The 17,590-nt window shown below is 45.8% G+C and overlaps 1 protein-coding gene across 15 annotated transcripts in view; it reads right to left on the bottom strand.

Annotated features, from left to right (window-relative positions):
• Positions 1 to 17,590, bottom strand: part of map2 (microtubule-associated protein 2) — an 82,799-nt gene that overhangs the window by 34,571 nt on the left and 30,638 nt on the right. For all 15 annotated transcript variants that reach the window (XM_086146007.1, XM_086146009.1, XM_086146006.1 and 12 more), the window contains exons 3-4: positions 11,847 to 11,950; positions 1,306 to 1,531 (exon numbers count right to left, since the gene is read on the bottom strand). In XM_086146007.1, the coding sequence (XP_086002133.1) occupies positions 1,306 to 1,516 (211 nt within the window). In that variant the 5' untranslated portion in view covers positions 1,517 to 1,531; positions 11,847 to 11,950. The remainder of the gene's footprint in view (positions 1 to 1,305; positions 1,532 to 11,846; positions 11,951 to 17,590) is intronic.

Genomic DNA, 17,590 nt, shown 5'->3' on the forward strand with positions numbered 1-17,590 from the left:
GATCGCATCCGATCCAGATAATGCATTTAGTTCGGCAGCCGTTTAAATAAAAAAAGGAGTGGAGGCTGCGGGCGTCCACGTTCTGCGCTCTCTAACTGGAGCCGTCATCGTGTCGAAGCCGCTCAGATCACGAGCAGAATCCACAAGGCCGCGGTCGGCGTGTCTTGTTTCTGTGTGCCTTCCGCCTCATTACGTACAGAAAGAAAGGGGACACGTGCACGCGCCTGAGTTTGTCACTGTGCAAAAACAAGAGATAACTCATTGTCAATGTCATGTCACACAAAAAAAGCTGCTTTGTTTGGTTCGGTTTGCATCTCCTCCTGGGCAGGACGCCCGACCCCACGTCGCCCCCGACGACCAGGTTAGCGTCCCGTGCGGCGTCCCGTGGCCTCGGGTCCATGTGAAGGGGGAACGCTATCCTGTGTAAAGTGCTTTGCAACCGCATGTGTGAATGCACGTTAGAAGTGGAGGCACAAACCGTTTGCAACAGTTGGTTTTTATAGAATAATAATGGGCCGGCAGATTTCTGCGTTTCTGAGAGAAGTCGCTAGAAGGGAACGCCTTCTTGTTGACCCTTGAACAGGACGAAGGGACGGAAAGGTAAAGGCTGTTCAGCAGCTTTTATGTTTCACTCGCTAAGTGAAGGAAACATGACCGGAATGGAGCAAGATGGACATACATGTGTGCAAATGCACTTTTATTCTCTCCTCTTTTAAAGCTAAAAATAAGCAGGTCGTAATATTTTAAAGAACACGTGTTATACACACACACACACACACACACACACACGTGTATATGTATGTATATTATTTTTTTCCATGGCGCAAGTGACCTCTGCTATATGTGCATAGGAGATGAGTAGCTCTTGTCGCCGTATGCAAAATGGCAGTCGCTGTCCACGACGGGGTACAAAAGAAAAGAACAAAAGCTCTGGCAAAATAAATAGTAGGGGAGCGGTTGTCATGGTTACACCACTGGTACATTACTGTGCTGATCTCCAGGGTGTAAGTGAGGGCGGGATAAGGATTGAGGGGTACAGAAACAGATTTTATGTTTTAATTACAGCATGCTTAATAACAGTATGTAATTCTGCTGAGGACTCAGAGCAGTGGAAAACCATGTAAAAGAACAGACAGGACACACACACACACACACACACACACACAAACTTAAAGATCAGGAACCCGCACAGGAAAAAATAAATCAAAATTAAAAAAATAGGTTTTCAGTAGATCTCGATTTCTTACCAAACGATCCAATGGCAACATCAAAAAAACTGGGATTTCAAAAACCACCTCTCCTTACCTGCGGTGATTGCTGGAGCTCCACCGAGGTCTCCGTTGAAGCCGTTCTCCCTGGCGGCGAAGGAGTCCGCGGGCACGTGCGCTGCGCCCGCCTGGCACGTCCTGAACGCAGAGGCGGAGTAGCCGTTGGCTCCGCGGGCGGCGGCGGCCTCCGGCCCCCTCGACGGATCCCACTGAGCGGCGCCGTCCTCCGGTTGTCGATCGTCCGCCATGCTGATGCGAGCGAGCTGTAGGGGAGGGCAGGCGAGGGATGGAGTGACTCCTGAGGGCAGGTGAGGGCGCGAAGGCCGCCCACGCCATCGGCGGTAAGTGCAGAGTAGCAACGCTACCGGTAGCTCAGCACCCCGATCGCTACGGGACCCGCTTCCGGCCACGCTCACGATTCTCGTTTTTTTTTTTACGTAAAAATGTCGCTCTGACACACCGTAACTTTATGTGTGTGTGTTCGTTTGTTCGTGTCCGTCAACTGCTGAGCGACGGACTTTCCCTGTCGGCGTGAGCGTCGATCTGTGCACGTGAGAGACGACTCCAACGACGAGTGGCGTCGGCGTAAGTCTCAAAGTCCCTCCGGACTGGGAATAACTCGTGCAGACGTTGGATTTCTGTGAGTTACGCTGAGATGGAGGGATCGGGTCGGGTGGTTTTCATCAATCAAACACCAAATGCGAGTGTGAGCGTAACCATGGAGACCATTCACAGTTTGCCTGGACTGACATGAGACTCGACGCCAGGACGTGAAGACATCCAGTAAAAGAAAGAAAGCGGAGTCTACATTCATCGTGAATCGTCTCTTTACAAAGTAGCACGAAGATGCTTGATTCCAATAGTTGGACAACTCATTAAACCAACAGAATGAGAGCGCTGTTTCACTTCTCCGGGGGAAATACTTCATTTATGTGTTCGGGTTTCTGAAATACTGCTTTGCATTGATAATCAGATATCGTGCTGCAGTATTTCTGTCCCGTTATCGCCGACGGGTGAATGTTGAGATCACAAGCGAGATCTCGTTCATTTTGCCGTGGCTCTGAGCTCCTTTCAAACTGATGTGAAACCGTTTGTTTTCCAGGAATAATTCTGGGACATTCGGGCAAAATTTGGTGTCCACGAGTGTCTCCTCGGCCGCTGGTGGACAGCGAGCGTGGGAACGAGGCGGATCCATCCGATGAACCGCAAAACCAATAAGCTGAAATATGTGGTTCTGAATTCTGGCTCTGCTTCTCTTGGCGGACGCTACCCGGCAACCCAGAATATCAATTAGCCCATACCTATAGCGTAGCGCATTAGCTATCGAGCGGCTACCGGCGTGTGGATTTAGTCTGAAACCTCTGACGAACAGAAGGGTCGGGCGAGGGCGCCAAGGAACCAGACGACAATGTTTGGCGAGCGTCGCCCGATGTTTGCGGCCGGAGGTCCTTCACGCATTTGCCAACAGCCACTTGTTCATAACGGGATGTTTGAAGGAGCAATTTGTCATTGAGAGTCCGGAGAGATTCTAAGAGTGATGGGAAGCCTGGCAGAGCACACAGGAGTCAACAACAGCAGCAGCCCAGGACCAAGCAGCGGCGGCGGCGGCGACTGCACACACACATCTGAAATGAAAATGGCAGATTGTGTGCGCTGATAGAACGCGCCGCCATCGTGTGCACAACGGGCGGGTCTTAGAAGACAAACACGACGCAGTGAGTTATTTGTGGGAAAAGCAAGAAAAGCAAGAGAACCGACAAGCTTGAGCACGAAGGGCCAGAAAAGCGTGATCCAATCCGGCCGGACGTACGGCGGCCGTGACGAAAACGGGAAATCTGTCTCAGAATCCCGGCGTCCTGAGCTGAGCGCGGCTCGGCTGGGAAGGAATGCGAGCCGAGCCGCCGTCCCGACTCGTCCACACCGAGCCGACGCTCGCTCGCTCGCTCGCCCGTTTCCCATCACTCCTTCGGTGTCGCTGGTACATCTGCCGCCGTTCCGCCGCCGCCACCTTGCCGGCGAGGAGCCTCTCAGATATTAAAAGAGCCGTAAAACACCAAGATGAGTCCGCCGCTACGTCTGAGCGACGGCGGAGGTCACTTTGAGTTGTGCTTTATTTTCCGGGGCGGTCGGACCGGGAAAAGGGCGGTCCGGACCGCCGCCGCCGCGGCTCTGCTCGCCCGGCACGGACGAGGTTTAATGTGAATCGTTTCTGGCAAACCACAAGAACGGGTGTCCATTTCAAACAGACATTAAACCCAGAGGAAGCCCGCTGGAGGCGCTGACAATCAACCAGACAAAAAGCGCACCGGGTTCAGGAGAAGCAGCCGCTACGATCCGATAGACCGGGCCGGGTTTTTGGAAGCTCTGACCCCACAAGCACCGTCACCGTGACTCTTTTGCTATTTTTCCACACCGGAACACTATTCTTTGGAAGATGCTGATGACACAATGCAAGTGAGTTTTCCTAATATCTACTGCCATTTGATATTTGTATTTAATGAATCAGAGTAAAACTGAAAAACACCCAAATAATGTCAAAAGTAGGTAAATGTCAATGAAAGCGGACGAGAAGAAAGACAAAATAATTTACAAAGATTGCAAAAACAAATCTATTGAGACATTTGCCAAAAAACTACAGATAAAAACAACAAACAAATGAAATGACTTCACTTGATTTGCATCTTTAACTATCGTGCAGAAGAACGGGTTTGTCGGCTGCATCTCAATGATGATCTGGACAAATAAATCAAGCAATATGAACGTAAAGGCCATCAAAAGTATGTGATTAAAATGACTTCGGGTCCTGAGACGACTGATCCGGAGCCAGACGCTCTTCGGTCCTGCGGCGCCGCTCTTGACGGACCTTTTTCCCGAATGTAAACGGGAGCCAGAGAAACCGAAGGCTCCGAAGGCTCGCCGGTACGAAGCGGAGCGGGAGCCATGCTAATTGTCCAGCGGTGTCACGCCTTCTTCATGTTCCTCCACAACTTTATTCCGGGTTTTTCCTCCCATTAATTTGCGCGGCGCCCGCATACGTCCGGATAACAGGCTGCCCTCATTGTGTCCGACGTGAGGCGCGAGTGTAGGAGATGGCGATATAAGTAGACAGCGGCTCTGTTGCACTTGGCAAAAAGCCTGTGGCACTTAGCCAGCGGTGTTTGATGCTGATATACTCCCCTCTCTCTCTATTATTTCCACTGGGATGGACGGCGCTGAGAAGCGAGCAGAGCAGCTGAACCGCTCATTATTATTTCTTTATGCAAGAAACAACAATAAGGACCTTTTTAAACAGTCTTCTTCTTCTTCTTCTTCTTTGGCCTTTTCCCTTCAGGTGTCGCCACAGCGAGTCCACTTTCTCCATCTAACCCTATTCTCTGGATCCTCCTCTCTCACACCAACTGCCTTCATATCTTCTCTCACTACGTCCATAAATCTTCTCTTTGGTCTTCCTCCAGACCTCCAATTCCAGCACATCCGTCTACCAATATATTCTCTATCCCTCCTCTGTCCATGACCCAACCATCTCCGTCTGGCTTCTCTGACCTTCTCTCCAAAACATCTAACATGTGCTGTTCCTCTGATGGACTCGTTCCTGATCCTCTCCATCCTGGTCACTCCCAAAGAGAACCTCAACATCTTCATCTCTGCAACCTCTAGTTCTGCCTGCTGTCTTTTGGTCATTGGAACAGTTTCTAGTCCAAACATCATGGCTGGTCTCACCACCGTCTCCTCCACCTTTCCTTTCCTTCTGGCTGATGTTCTTCTATCTCTTGGTACCCCTGACACTTTTCTCCACCCATTCCAACCTGCTTGGACCGTCTCTTCACCTCTTTTCCACACTCTCCTACGCTCTGGACTGTTGACCCTAAGTACCTGAAATCCTCTAAACAGTAAGTAGTTTTATTAATAATGGCCGACTTTCCTTCCTCCCAGTAAGCGCGCTCTATGTCGGGCTTCGTTCCGGAGACGCCGACTTCAAAACGATCAGGTGAATTTTCAAACGTTCAGATTCGATGCGGAGACGAGCTCTGAGGGAATCTGGCCAGGAAAAGATGAGCGGCGGCCAAATAGCGTGGCTGAAAACAGCAGTCATCACCACCATACTGTAGGCTCGTGGTCAGGCGTCGCAATCACGCCGACGTGGAGGTCCGTAATGCCAGAACTTCAAAAAGACATGCTGACTTTACCTCTAGAAGAAAAGCAACCGATTTCTATCATCTAACAGAGCAAAAAGCCAATCTACAGCTGCCCAACACACCAAATAACGAGTTAATGGCTTATTGTTATTATCAGCTAACAAAACCTCATCACAAAATGGGTTGTAGAACACCTCAGTGAAACCAGGAGAGGTCTCTCAGAGTCGGTGCTGGTTCAGACCTCCAGACACTCTTCTGGTCGCCGACGTCTCAGCCGGCGACGCCTGCGTCCACCTTGATCTGTGGCCTTTATTCACCTCTGCAGCACACATGCAAGCAGGTGTGCCGGCTGTCCGGCTGCAGCGCACGTCTGTGCACGCCAACACCAGGGGTGAATAGGGCTTCAGTGCACGTCTGTGCACGCCAACACCAGGGGTAAATAGGGCTTCAGTGCACGTCTGTGCCCATAATAAGGCTTCAGGTGGGGCTGTATACCGTAAGACACACGGTCCAGGGACAATGACCACGCACTTGTAAAATAATGTGTAACTGATGAATTAGACGATCTCGCCGCCACATATTGCGGATCCGGACACGTCAGCCGGCGTCACACGTGCACAGATGGTCGGGCGCTACGCTTCGGGATTTCTTCTTCATTCACCTCCCGCGCAATCGTAAACGGATGACTTTGCAGGCGTGTCCCGACATCGTTATTTTCAGTCAGTTTGTTGAATAGTTGAACGAATTCAGGATCCAGGAGTTCGGGTGTTCGCTCTGACCACAGTGGCAGGGCTTGCGTTGTCTCGGGGGAAATAATGGAAAGGAAAACCTCACGGGGAAGAAAGAAAGAGAGGGGGAGTCGAGGAAGACGTGGAACGCAGTTGCTCTCCATTATTCCCAAGGCCTTAAAATAGCAGGGGTGCAGCCGAGCGCCGGAGCAAAGGTCCATTAAAAGGCAGACTGGGGAGTTTTCAAAGTCTTCCTGCGGCCAAGTCTTAACCTGCAGTGGAATTTTCCGGCTCAGGTTTGCGCAGAGACAATAAAAGGCTGTTCCTTTTGAATGTTTCCTAAAAAATAAGTGTAGAGATGTTTCTGATCGCTAAACTAAATGAGTTGGATCAGAGCAGTGGGACGTGCTAACTCACGGGCAGCTACTGGAAGCTGCTAACCTTGACCAGGCGGGATTGGCTCGTTTGGCTGTTTTACTTTAGCTTTTTCATAACAGATCAGATAAACTTCATTGATCCTCGTGAGGGAAATTCCTATAAGGAGTTATAATGTCAAAACAAAAACGAAGGAAAAAATATAAATAAATAAATAGAAAGGCAGAGGACAGAAGATGGCGAGGCAAAAAAAAAAAATCAATGAATAAGTAGAAAGCACACTATGGACCACGCATGAACTTCACATGAGTATTAAAAATGAGTTTCCAGGTGTTTATGCTTAGAGTTCTTCTATTAATTGCACATAAAATGATCCCAGTAAACTGGCTCGAACCCCACCCACCTACCCTGGACCAGCGGCATCAGAGGCTTCAGGATGGAAACTGCATGGAACGCATTACAGCAAACTTACGACTTCAGACAGACCTATATCTTGACAAACGGGCACCCATTAAAAAATATTTGGAGAGTTGAAGATATTATCACTATTTGACTGAGTTAGATGCTTTGTTTTTTCCTCTGTGTTTTTTTTTTTTTTTTTTAGTTTTATTTTATTTTTCACGTGCTATTGAGGAAATAAGTGACCTATAAAGATTATTGTATAATGTATATCTTGTTATGAGGTTTTGTAAGAATGTGTAAAACTCTGTTAAGGAACTTGTTCTAATAAATGTTCAAAAAAAAAAAAAAGAGTTTCAGTCCAGGCTGAAAGCAGCGCCTGCAGATACGAGCCATGCTTGTCGCTGCGAAGGGAAGCCCCTCAACGCTCATGGAAATTTAATAGCCAGAAAACTGTTTATTCACCTCTTGAGTACATTTGCAGCCCGTATGTCATCTGAGGTTTCTGAGGACAACGGCGGCGAAAAGAAATGAATCCGTAAATAAAAAGCGTGGGCCGGACGGAGCGCGAGGCAGAGCTGACCACAACGCCTTTGTCTGCCAACCTACGTTAGCGCTTGAATCTTCTCACGTGGACAATATTAAACATTTTGGAGAAACATTTGGGATAGTGAGGCATTTTCCACCAGTTCTCCGTCCCATTTTAAAAACACGGATTGTGACTCGACCATTTGATCCGTCTTCAAGTCTGTTGCACCGTCACAATGAGATGGGATGCATGATTTTTAGCGCAAGTCACACTTATGAGGTAAAGAAATAGAGTGCTAAAGTACCAGACGGGTATTTTACCCTTCTGGGTCACATCTGATGGCCCCCAGATGACCAAAGTAATAACATCACAACAATAGCACTTTCAACTTGCAAAATACATATTTTATTGCCTGTTTCTATATTGTATAGTTATTTTATTGCCTATCTCTATATTTTATATATACTGCTCCAAAAAATAAAGGGAACACTTGAACAACACAATGTAACTCCAAGTCAATCCCACTTGTGTGAAATCATAGTGTCCACTCAGGAAGCAACACAGATTCATTTGGACTTGTTTTAAGGACATTACATCCAAGTTGGATCAGCCTGGAGTTTGTTTTTACACTTTAATTTGGAGTGTGATTCCTAATCCAGACCTCCATGGGTTGATACAATTGATTTCCATGGATCATTTTTGTGTGATTTTGTTGTCAGCACATTCAACTGTGTAAAGAGCAAAGTATTTCATAAGAATATGTCATTCATTTAGATCTAGGATGTGTTTTTTAAGTGTTCCCTTTATTTTTTGGAGCAGTGTATATTGTCTATTTTGTGCAGTTTTATATTTGTATTGTCCAGGACTACAGATGGAAATGAGCTATGAGCTATAATCTGGTACAAACATCTCTGTCTCTGCGCTTAATGTATTTGTACACTGTCCTGATAAACTTCTAAACAAACAAACAAACAAGTTACGTCCGAGACCGACGGACAGACGACACGCCTGGTTTTAGGAAACACATCGGCAACGACGGTTCAATCCATGCGTGACAATTAAGAGCTCCACTTTGGCCTTCTAACGCGCTTCGCTGCTTCTTTTTACCTGAATTCCTCGCGTCCCTTCACCTGATTCTGCCTCCCGAGCCATTTCTTCCCACCTCTTTACCTTCCTCCCATCAGTGTTCCTACACCTACTCCTTTCTCCTCCTCCGCTCGCCATCATCTCCATCCCCCTCTCTCCTCATCTCCCTCCCACATTCTGAACACTTTCACATGCCACCATCTCACTCTGTGTGTGTGTGTGTGTGTGTGTGTGAGTCACACAGATGCTGCATTGCAGGGCTCTTAGGGCCATCTCACTGCAGGAGCCAGAGAGCAAAGCAAAGACGCTTAAGGAGGCACAGAATAGTTCAACTGTTCAACAGAAGTTCAAGTGAAGGTCTGCTCAGGCAGGCCTACATATCAGGATCTGACGGCTGTGCGGCTCGTCTTCGAGTGTGTGTGTGTGTGTGTGTGTGTGTGTGTGTGTGTGTACTGCTGTGGCTCCGTGTCAGAACAAAACCAGTCGCTGAATTCCTTCATTTTCATCCAGCGTGCTGTGATTTGACCTCCTGCATCACCAGCGCACATGCTAACATTTCCCCAACTCACACAAGAAAATGTTTTCACATATTCAACTTTGTTAGATTCCTAAACATTTAAAATAGACTCAACGCGTTGATTCGACAGCAGCGTTTCAGTTGTGTGGATCCTACTGATGTGAACACGTGGTTTCTGATCTGTGGAGGTCCTCAGACATCCAGCTCATGGTGAATTCTTGCCAAAATCTTCTCGTCGCAGCAACTGGACTTGAATTCTTGAATTGAAGAAGCCTTTCGTCCGACGGGGGAAAGGTTTTGCTTTTTTGTTTTTAACCTCGAGTGTCTGCCGGGATGAAAATTGGACCGAGCGGTCATTCGGATCACGGGCTTGTCTCGCGACTGTCTACCGCTGCCAAAACGATTGAGCGACGGAGTTCCGATTTGATGCGATTTTCAAATGAAATGACATAACGGTGTAGAGCTTCGTCGTAAAAACGCACAGGTCGGTCGTCGTTCTCCGTTCCGTCGATGTGTCGTGTTTCCGTCATGCCAATCGGAAGGCGATTTGTTCGAAATCCATCAGGAGGAAGCCTCGCGCAATCGCACGGCCTCGTACGAAAACAAACACGAATAAAAACGGCGTCCGTCGACGAGCTCGCGACCCGAACGCTCGTCTTCAGACCCGAGAGGAAAACAAAGAGAAGCTGCGGAAGCGTGACGGTCTGTCGGTCTGTCGGTCTTTTAGTCTTTCAGTCTTTTAGTTTTTCAATCTTTCAGTCTTTTAGTCTTTTAGTATTTCAGTCTTTCAGTCTTTTTTTTTCTTTCAGTCTTTCGGTCTTTTCTTTCTTCCAGTCTTTTAGTCTTTTAGTCTTTTAGTATTTCAATCTTACAGTCTTTCAGTCTTTTTTTTCTTTCAGTCTTTCAGTCTTTTTTTTCTTTCAGTCTTTTCTTCCTTTCAGTCTTTTAGTATTTTAGTATTTCAATCTTTCAGTCTTTCAGTCTTTTTTTTCTTTCAGTATTTTGTCTTTCAGTCTTTCAGTCTTTTAGTCTTTCAGTCTTTTTTTCTTTCAGTCTTTTAGCCTTTCAGTCTTTCAGTCTTCCAGTCTTTCTTCTTTCAGTCTTTTAGTATTTCAATCTTTCAGTCTTTCAGTCTTTTTTTTCTTTCAGTCTTTCAGTCTTTTTTTCTTTCAGTCTTTTCTTTCTTTCAGTCTTTTAGTCTTTCAGTCTTTCAGTCTTTTAGTCTTTTAGTATTTCAATCTTTCAGTCTTTCAGTCTTTTTTTCTTTCAGTATTTTAGCCTTTCAGTCTTTTAGTCTTTTAGTCTTTTAGTCTTTCAGTCTTTTAGTCTTTTTTTTTCTTTCAGTCTTTCAGTCTTTTTTTTCTTTCAGTATTTTGTCTTTCTTTCTTTCAGTCTTTTAGTCTTTCAGTCTTTTTTTCTTTCAGTCTTTTAGCCTTTCAGTCTTTCAGTCTTCCAGTCTTTTTTCTTTCAGTCTTTTAGTCTTTTAGTCTTTTAGTATTTCAATCTTTCAGTCTTTTTTTTCTTTTAGTCTTTCAGTCTTTTTTTCTTTCAGTCTTTTCTTTCTTTCAGTCTTTTAGTCTTTCAGTCTTTCAGTCTTTTTTTTCTTTCAGTATTTTAGCCTTTCAGTCTTCCAGTCTTTTAGTCTTTTAGTCTTTCAGTCTTTTAGTCTTTTAGTATTTCAGTCTTTTTTTTCTTTCAGTCTTTTCTTTCTTCCAGTCTTTTAGTCTTTTAGTCTTTTAGTATTTCAATCTTTCAGTCTTTTTTTTCTTTCAGTCTTTCAGTCTTTTTTTTCTTTCAGTCTTTTCTTCCTTTCAGTCTTTTAGTCTTTTAGTATTTCAATCTTTCAGTCTTTCAGTCTTTTAGTCTTTCAGTCTTTTTTTCTTTCAGTCTTTTAGCCTTTCAGTCTTTCAGTCTCCCAGTCTTTTAGTCTTTTAGTATTTCAATCTTTCAGTCTTTCAGTCTTTCAGTCTTTTTTTTCTTTCAGTCTTTTCGTCTTTCAGTCTTTCAGTCTTCTAGTCTTCTAGTCTTCTAGTCTCTCAGTCTTCTAGTCTTCCAGTCTTCCAGTCTTCCAGTCTCTCAGTCTTCTAGTCTTCTAGTCTCTCAGTCTCTCAGTCTCTCAGTCTTCCAGTCTTGCCGCTGATGGTCCTGCCAAAGCGTCTCCTGGTCCCTCTCTCTCCGCCCACCTCCCACTCAGGCTCTGCACAGCCTCTCACATGTTCATCCGCCCACGCGACATTTTATCTGCGGAGGTAACAGACATTGTTTCTGTCCATCTCTCCCGCCGAACTCTTTCTCTTTCTCTTCCACTCTCCACATCTGCCATTCCATCCACGCTCAGGAGGGGCTTTAAAAGAAAACGCTCTCCATTTTAGCTGATTTTCCTTTCTCGAATCGGACGCGTTGAGCTTCTTTGGTAATATCTGCACAAAATCACGTTTTATTTGTGCGATTATCCTTTTGTCCCCCGCCCGCCCGCCCGCCCGCCCGCTCATGTCCGTCCCGTGTTTTTTGTTTTTGCGTGTTCGTGGCTGGATGGCAATAATGAAAGAAAGATGGTGACGTTTTAGAATCATGACAATAAAACTAATATCCATCTGTAATATAACCCCGGGATCGAAAACGTGCGAGTCAGAGCACATTCACACTTGGATGTTGGATCAGGAAAAGCAAAATCCGAGGCTTAATTTTATGAACCAAGGTGTATTATTATATTCCAACTGTCCTATGGTTTCTTAATAAGGAAACATGGCGTTTTATTTGAAAAGAAAGGAGTGGCTCTGACGTGCACGGCGTGATGGAGGTGCTCACCTGCTTTGTGGCGCTGGTCCTTCGATGGGCTCGCTTGTGGCTTCGCAGGGTCGCAGGGTCTCAGAGATTCGGCCAAAGCCAAGAGCGCGATTCACCGTTCGAACCTGTGAACCGCAAGAAAAGCCAAATATAACTGATATCGCCACAAATTGACGAGTAAAGGTAGGACTTTGTGGACTGAGAGCCGTTCAAAGATCAAATATCTCTCATTCCCGATTTATGTAGCAGCGCTTGAAGGTTGGTGAACCCTTGGGAATTTTCCATATTTGTGCAAAACTGAAGATTAAAAGTAGCTCCAAAAAATCCTGGTAAACAAATGCGTCATTTTCTTTTAGGGGTCTTTTTTTTCTCTTTATACACAACAAAATCCATTATTTCTTAGTGTTATTATGTCATATTTATGCAAATATTCGAAGGGGTTCGCAACCTTTCCAGCGCCACTGTAGGAGCGGGAAATTCCCATTCACTCATCTCACGTTGTCTGAAACACCTTTAAGTTGTCGATGGTCTTTTTAAGAAGCCGAGCTGACAAAACAAACTCCAGACAGACTTCTTCTTCTTCTTCTTCTTCTTCTTCTTCTTCTTCTTCTTCTTCTTCTTCTTCTTCTTCTTCTTCTTCTTCTTCTTCTTCTTCTGGCTTTTCCCTTCAGGTGTCACCACAGCGAGTCCACTTTCTCCATCTAACCCTATTCTCTGGATCCTCCTCTCTCACACCAACTACCTTCATATCTTCTCTCACTACGTCCATAAATCTTCTCTTTGGTCTTCCTCCAGACCTCTTGCCTGGCAGCTCCAATTCCAGCATCCGTCTACCAATATATTCTCTCTCCCTCCTCTGTCCATGACCCAACCATCTCCGTCTGGCTTCTCTGACCTTCTCTCCAAAACATCTAACATGTGCTGTTCCTCTGATAGACTCCTTCCTGATCCTCTCCATCCTGGTCACTCCCAAAGAGAACCTCAACATCTTCATCTCTGCAACCTCTAGTTCTGCCTGCTGTCTTTTGGTCATTGGAACAGTTTCTAGTCCAAACATCATGGCTGGTCTCACCACTGTCTTGTACACCTTTCCTTTCCTTCTGGCTGATGTTCTTCTATCACATAGTACTTGTCTGACGTTCTATAATCCCAATGAACACAAAAGAGTAAGCGTGAGTTCTTGTGAGAGAAAAGGAAAAGATCTTTTGCGAGCCTTCCATTTGCATTCTATTAGAGTTGTGTTAAAAACACTGGCAGCAGCCTATTAGTCAGACTGAACTGCCATTTCATTTCACTCCAGCCATTCAAATGAAACAACAGCAGCGCCGGGAGAAAGAGCTGAGGTTTCAGTGAAGGTGGTGATTAATTACACACTGCGGCTCTATCGGTAAAATATGTGGTTTGTTCTGATGCTGTGGGCGAAATTCATAGTCATCCAACGCTTTGCAAAAGCACCGGGAAGACGGTTTTATACGTTTTAGAACCAAAAGGTTACAAGGGAGTTTTGGAGAAGAGTCACCTTGAACACCTTCTGTTACTATGCGGGTAAACGTGGGCTCCACCAGGGCCGGCGGAAGAACATCACAACTTATTAAGAACATTTATGATGATCTGAGGTGATCAAACAGCATCTCTGCAGCGAACACACACACCGACCTGAGCCGCTGTGGCCAGCAGCCTCAATATCATTAAAATGTAAAAGTGAACTCGGGGGCCATCTACAGTTTCCAAAGGGAACCATGACATCCACGGACGCAGAAAATAGAAATGGCTACTCCGAAGCTCGTGCAAGGATGGTTTTTACTGTAGGCGCTCTCGTTCTACGTGATTTTAACTTCTTCACTTGATGACATGAGAAAAAAACAGCTTGATGAATGAGCGTTCTGTATGAACACAATACTGACGCAGTAAATGGAGGCTGAAAGCCGAACCTCAGCCAAGATTACAACACGACTGAATGTTCACTATGTTCACAGCACCTCTGCAGTGCAAACATTTGTTTCCCGAAAAGCAGCAGTGGAACCTTCCGCCATCAATGTGCCACATGTCTCAGCTCAAGAAGAAGAAACTGATATAAGGCAGAAGGACCAACAGAAGCTATTAAGGATTGTAATGCAAAGCTACCCATCTCAGCATTAAACAGCAGAGTCCCCACCATCTACCCTGGAGGCCTCATTTCCACGCAACATAAACAACTTTAGATTTGGCCACAGCAGAAACTAAGTGCACTCCTCTGCCAAACTCCACTGCCAACTCCCAGTTTGCTCTTAATTGAATGACAATCCCTGTTTGATAATGAGTGGGTTCTTTCCAGGCCACTTCTCCACATCTTCAACAAGTTTAATTAGAAACGGCTGGTTGACGGACAACAACAGTGGCGAACAACAATTCCACTCCTGACCACTCCTGAAAAAAACATAACTTTGAAAATGCCAGACAATTAACAATGCGCAGATTAAGTCACGCAAAAGAAACTTGTATTGCCATTAGTGTCGTTCCTTTGGGCCGATCCCTTCAGGCGTCGACACGGCAATACAGCCTCCTCCATCTAGTCCAGGTCCTCTTCTCTCGGCCCAACTTCATGTCCTGTTTCGCCACATACATCTTCTTTTTACTTTGCTTTTAGTGTAACATAGCTCAAAGAAGTGTTACTCTGGTGCAGGACATGTATGCTAGATGTGAGACAGTGGTGAGACAGAGGTGGTGCCTCCATCGGGGATCAGCTCTGAGCCCCTTCTTGTTTGCGGTGGTGATGGACAGGCTGACAGATGAGGTTAGACAGAAATCTCCATGGACCATGATGTTTGTAGATGACATTGTGATCTGGAGTGAGAGCAGAGAACGGGTGGAGGAAAAGAGGTGAGGGTGAGAGAGGTGGAGGTATGCTCTGGAAAGGAGAGGGAATGAAGGTTAGTTGCAGCAAGACAGAATATATGTGTGTGAATGAGAGGAACCCAGGTGGAACGCTGAGGATACATGGAGTGGAGATCGAGAAGGTGGAGGATTTCAGGTACTTGGGGTCAACAGTCCAGAGCAATGGAGCGTGTGGAAAAGAGGTGAGGAGACGGGTCCAAGCAGGTTGGAATGGGTGGAGAAAAGTGTCAGGGGTACCAAGAGGTAGAAGAACATCTGCCAGAAGGAGAGAGAAGGTGGAGGAGACACTGGTGAGATGATCCCAGAACACTGACAATGACCAATGACGGGAGGCAGAGCTGGAGGTTGCAGAGATGAAGATGTTGAGGTTCTCTTTGGGAGCGACCAGGATGGAGAGGATCAGGAAGGAGTCCATCGGAGGGACGGCACATGGTAGATGTTTTGGAGAGAAGGTCTGAGAAGCCAGACTGAGATGGACAGAGGAGGGAGAGTGAAGATATTGGTACATGGATGATGGAATGGGAGGTCTAGAGGAAAACCAAAGAGAAAGTTGATGGACGTAGTGAGAGAGGATATGAAGGTAGTTGGTCTGAGAGAAGAGGATCCAGAGAACAGGGTGAGATGGAGAAGGTGGCTCTGCTGTGGAGACCTTGAAGGGAAAAGCCCAAAGGTAATTACAGCTGATGGCTAAAAAACTTAGAGGATGAAATGACGACTGTGAACTTTGATTTAAAACACAACATTATCTGACTCGTGTAAATCAAGCCGACTTTATTTTTTGAATACCATAATCATGGCAGTCCTCTGTATGTCTATGTGTGATGTAATGCTATTCAAAGCCACTAGAAGGTGTGCATTTACCCCACAAACCCAATTCACCGCCTTCCCAATGGCTCTGCTGTACATATAACGTCACACACACACACACACAGAGTCTTAATAAAAGTGAAAAGATGGCTCCACGCTATCACCTGTGTGCTTAATGGAAGCACCGCCACACTTTGTCCTCTCCTGGGACCGCAAATCCAGCAGCCACATGTCAGCACATATTTCATGCAGTCTGCAGGAGCACGTTGGAGCGTGCACATCTCAAACCAGTGACCCGGCTTATTTCCGGTTTTAAAAATGCTACGAGCTCACGTGTCCGCATTGCGACCGGACCTCTAGGAGACTCTCACACACCGAAGCCTCACTTCGGATTTAGATCATTCGGACATTCTAAAATTGGTTTCTCGACGGATTAAAATTGAGGTTACATTTACAGAGGTTGTTCGTTGCCGAGATCCGAGGAGGCCGCGAAGCGTGTCTGGACGACACGGCCTGAGGAAAATATGAACGGGGGTCTAATGTATCGGACGGACGCATGACATTGTCCAGCATCTGACGAGTGGCCAAAGAGATTAGTCTCAAGAATGACAAAATCGTGCATCGACACACCCTAAGGCAGGGGGGTCAAAGTCATTTCTCGTGGCGGCCACATACGGCCATGGTAGATGTCAAGTGGGCCGGACCGTTAAAATAATGGCATACTCAGCAATAAATAACCAAAATATCATGTCTTTCCTCTGTTTTGGTGTAAAGAAGTACAAGAACATGAGGAAAATCTTGGAATTTCATGAACAATCCCTTTACAAAACATTTCATGAAACTCCTCATATTTCCTTCGACAAAAGTGAAATTTACTTTTATCATCCACATGTTTGCATTGCAATCATGTGATCATGTGATCCCTCTGATCATACAAAGGCACAAAACTTTAACAAGTAATTGGTATTGAAAAATATAGTAATGCACTTTAAGATTAAATGACACTTATAAAGAAAGGGACTTTTAAACCATTTCCACATGTGCATATAAAATCTAAATTGAATCCCTGCCTACACCTTACAAACTAAAAAGGGTGCTATTAAATGTGTAAGGAAGAAAGTATTTACCTGTAAATGTGTAAACTTCATACATGAAACATGCAAACACATACAACACATACTGAAAATGCATGGAGTTGCATGAACAGTAGAATTCCAACACACTCGTTTGTAGTGAAGCTGCTGACTAACATTAAATTGCACATATTTGCTAGCAATTAGCTAGCTGGCTTTTACCGCTGCTGCACTGATTTCTCTGCTCTGGGTGAAAGTGGACGCTGTTTCCTCAGACCTGCCAGTGATTGGTTGATCTTTTCTCTGCTCAGTTTCTTTGCAAGCTGTCATATTTTTCGCTCTGATGAGTCTCGTAGCGGCGCCGTATATTATATTCCTTAAATACCGAAAATTGTTGCAAACACGGCGAGCACGAAGGTTTCCCGTGCGTCTCCGTAAATAAATAGGACGTAGTCCATTTTTCTTTGAAAATTTTACACTCCTTAACTACTTTTCTCTGTTTTGATAACGACATTTTGTCTAATGAGGGCGTAGCAGGAGGTGGAGAACAGGGTGGAAACAACGTCATAACAAGCAGCAGGTGGTGCATTGAAAATGTCTGCTGATTGGTCCGTCTCAGTCATGCAGATTGCCGTCTACTCTGACCAGAATAGTGCGCCCCTAACGGAGAATTCTTGAATTGCATTGAATTAAAAAAAATAAATCCTTGTCTTTTATGCATTTTTTCACTTTCAAAATTATCCCGCGGGCCTGGTCGAACCCCTTTGCGGGCCGTATGTTTGACACCCGGCCCTAAGGGGTTCGGTGGCAGCGAGTCGATGTCCGGTCGACGCAGAATTTCCTCTTTGTGTCGTCAGCTGTCGGCCGTACCCTTCCATCACAAAGCGCCGCTCCGGTCGGCCGGCAGCCTTGACGGCCGCGGGTGGTAACGGGGCTGATGGAGGCGGAGGCCGTCACTTCAAACGGTCGTACGGAAAGAAGTCAAATGAAATACCCTTGAGTCAACAACAG

Source organism: Fistularia commersonii, chromosome 4 (assembly GCF_037954325.1).
Source record: "Fistularia commersonii isolate RoL2024-O1a breed Wild chromosome 4, RoL_Fcom_v1.0, whole genome shotgun sequence".
NCBI lineage: Eukaryota > Metazoa > Chordata > Actinopteri > Syngnathiformes > Fistulariidae > Fistularia > Fistularia commersonii.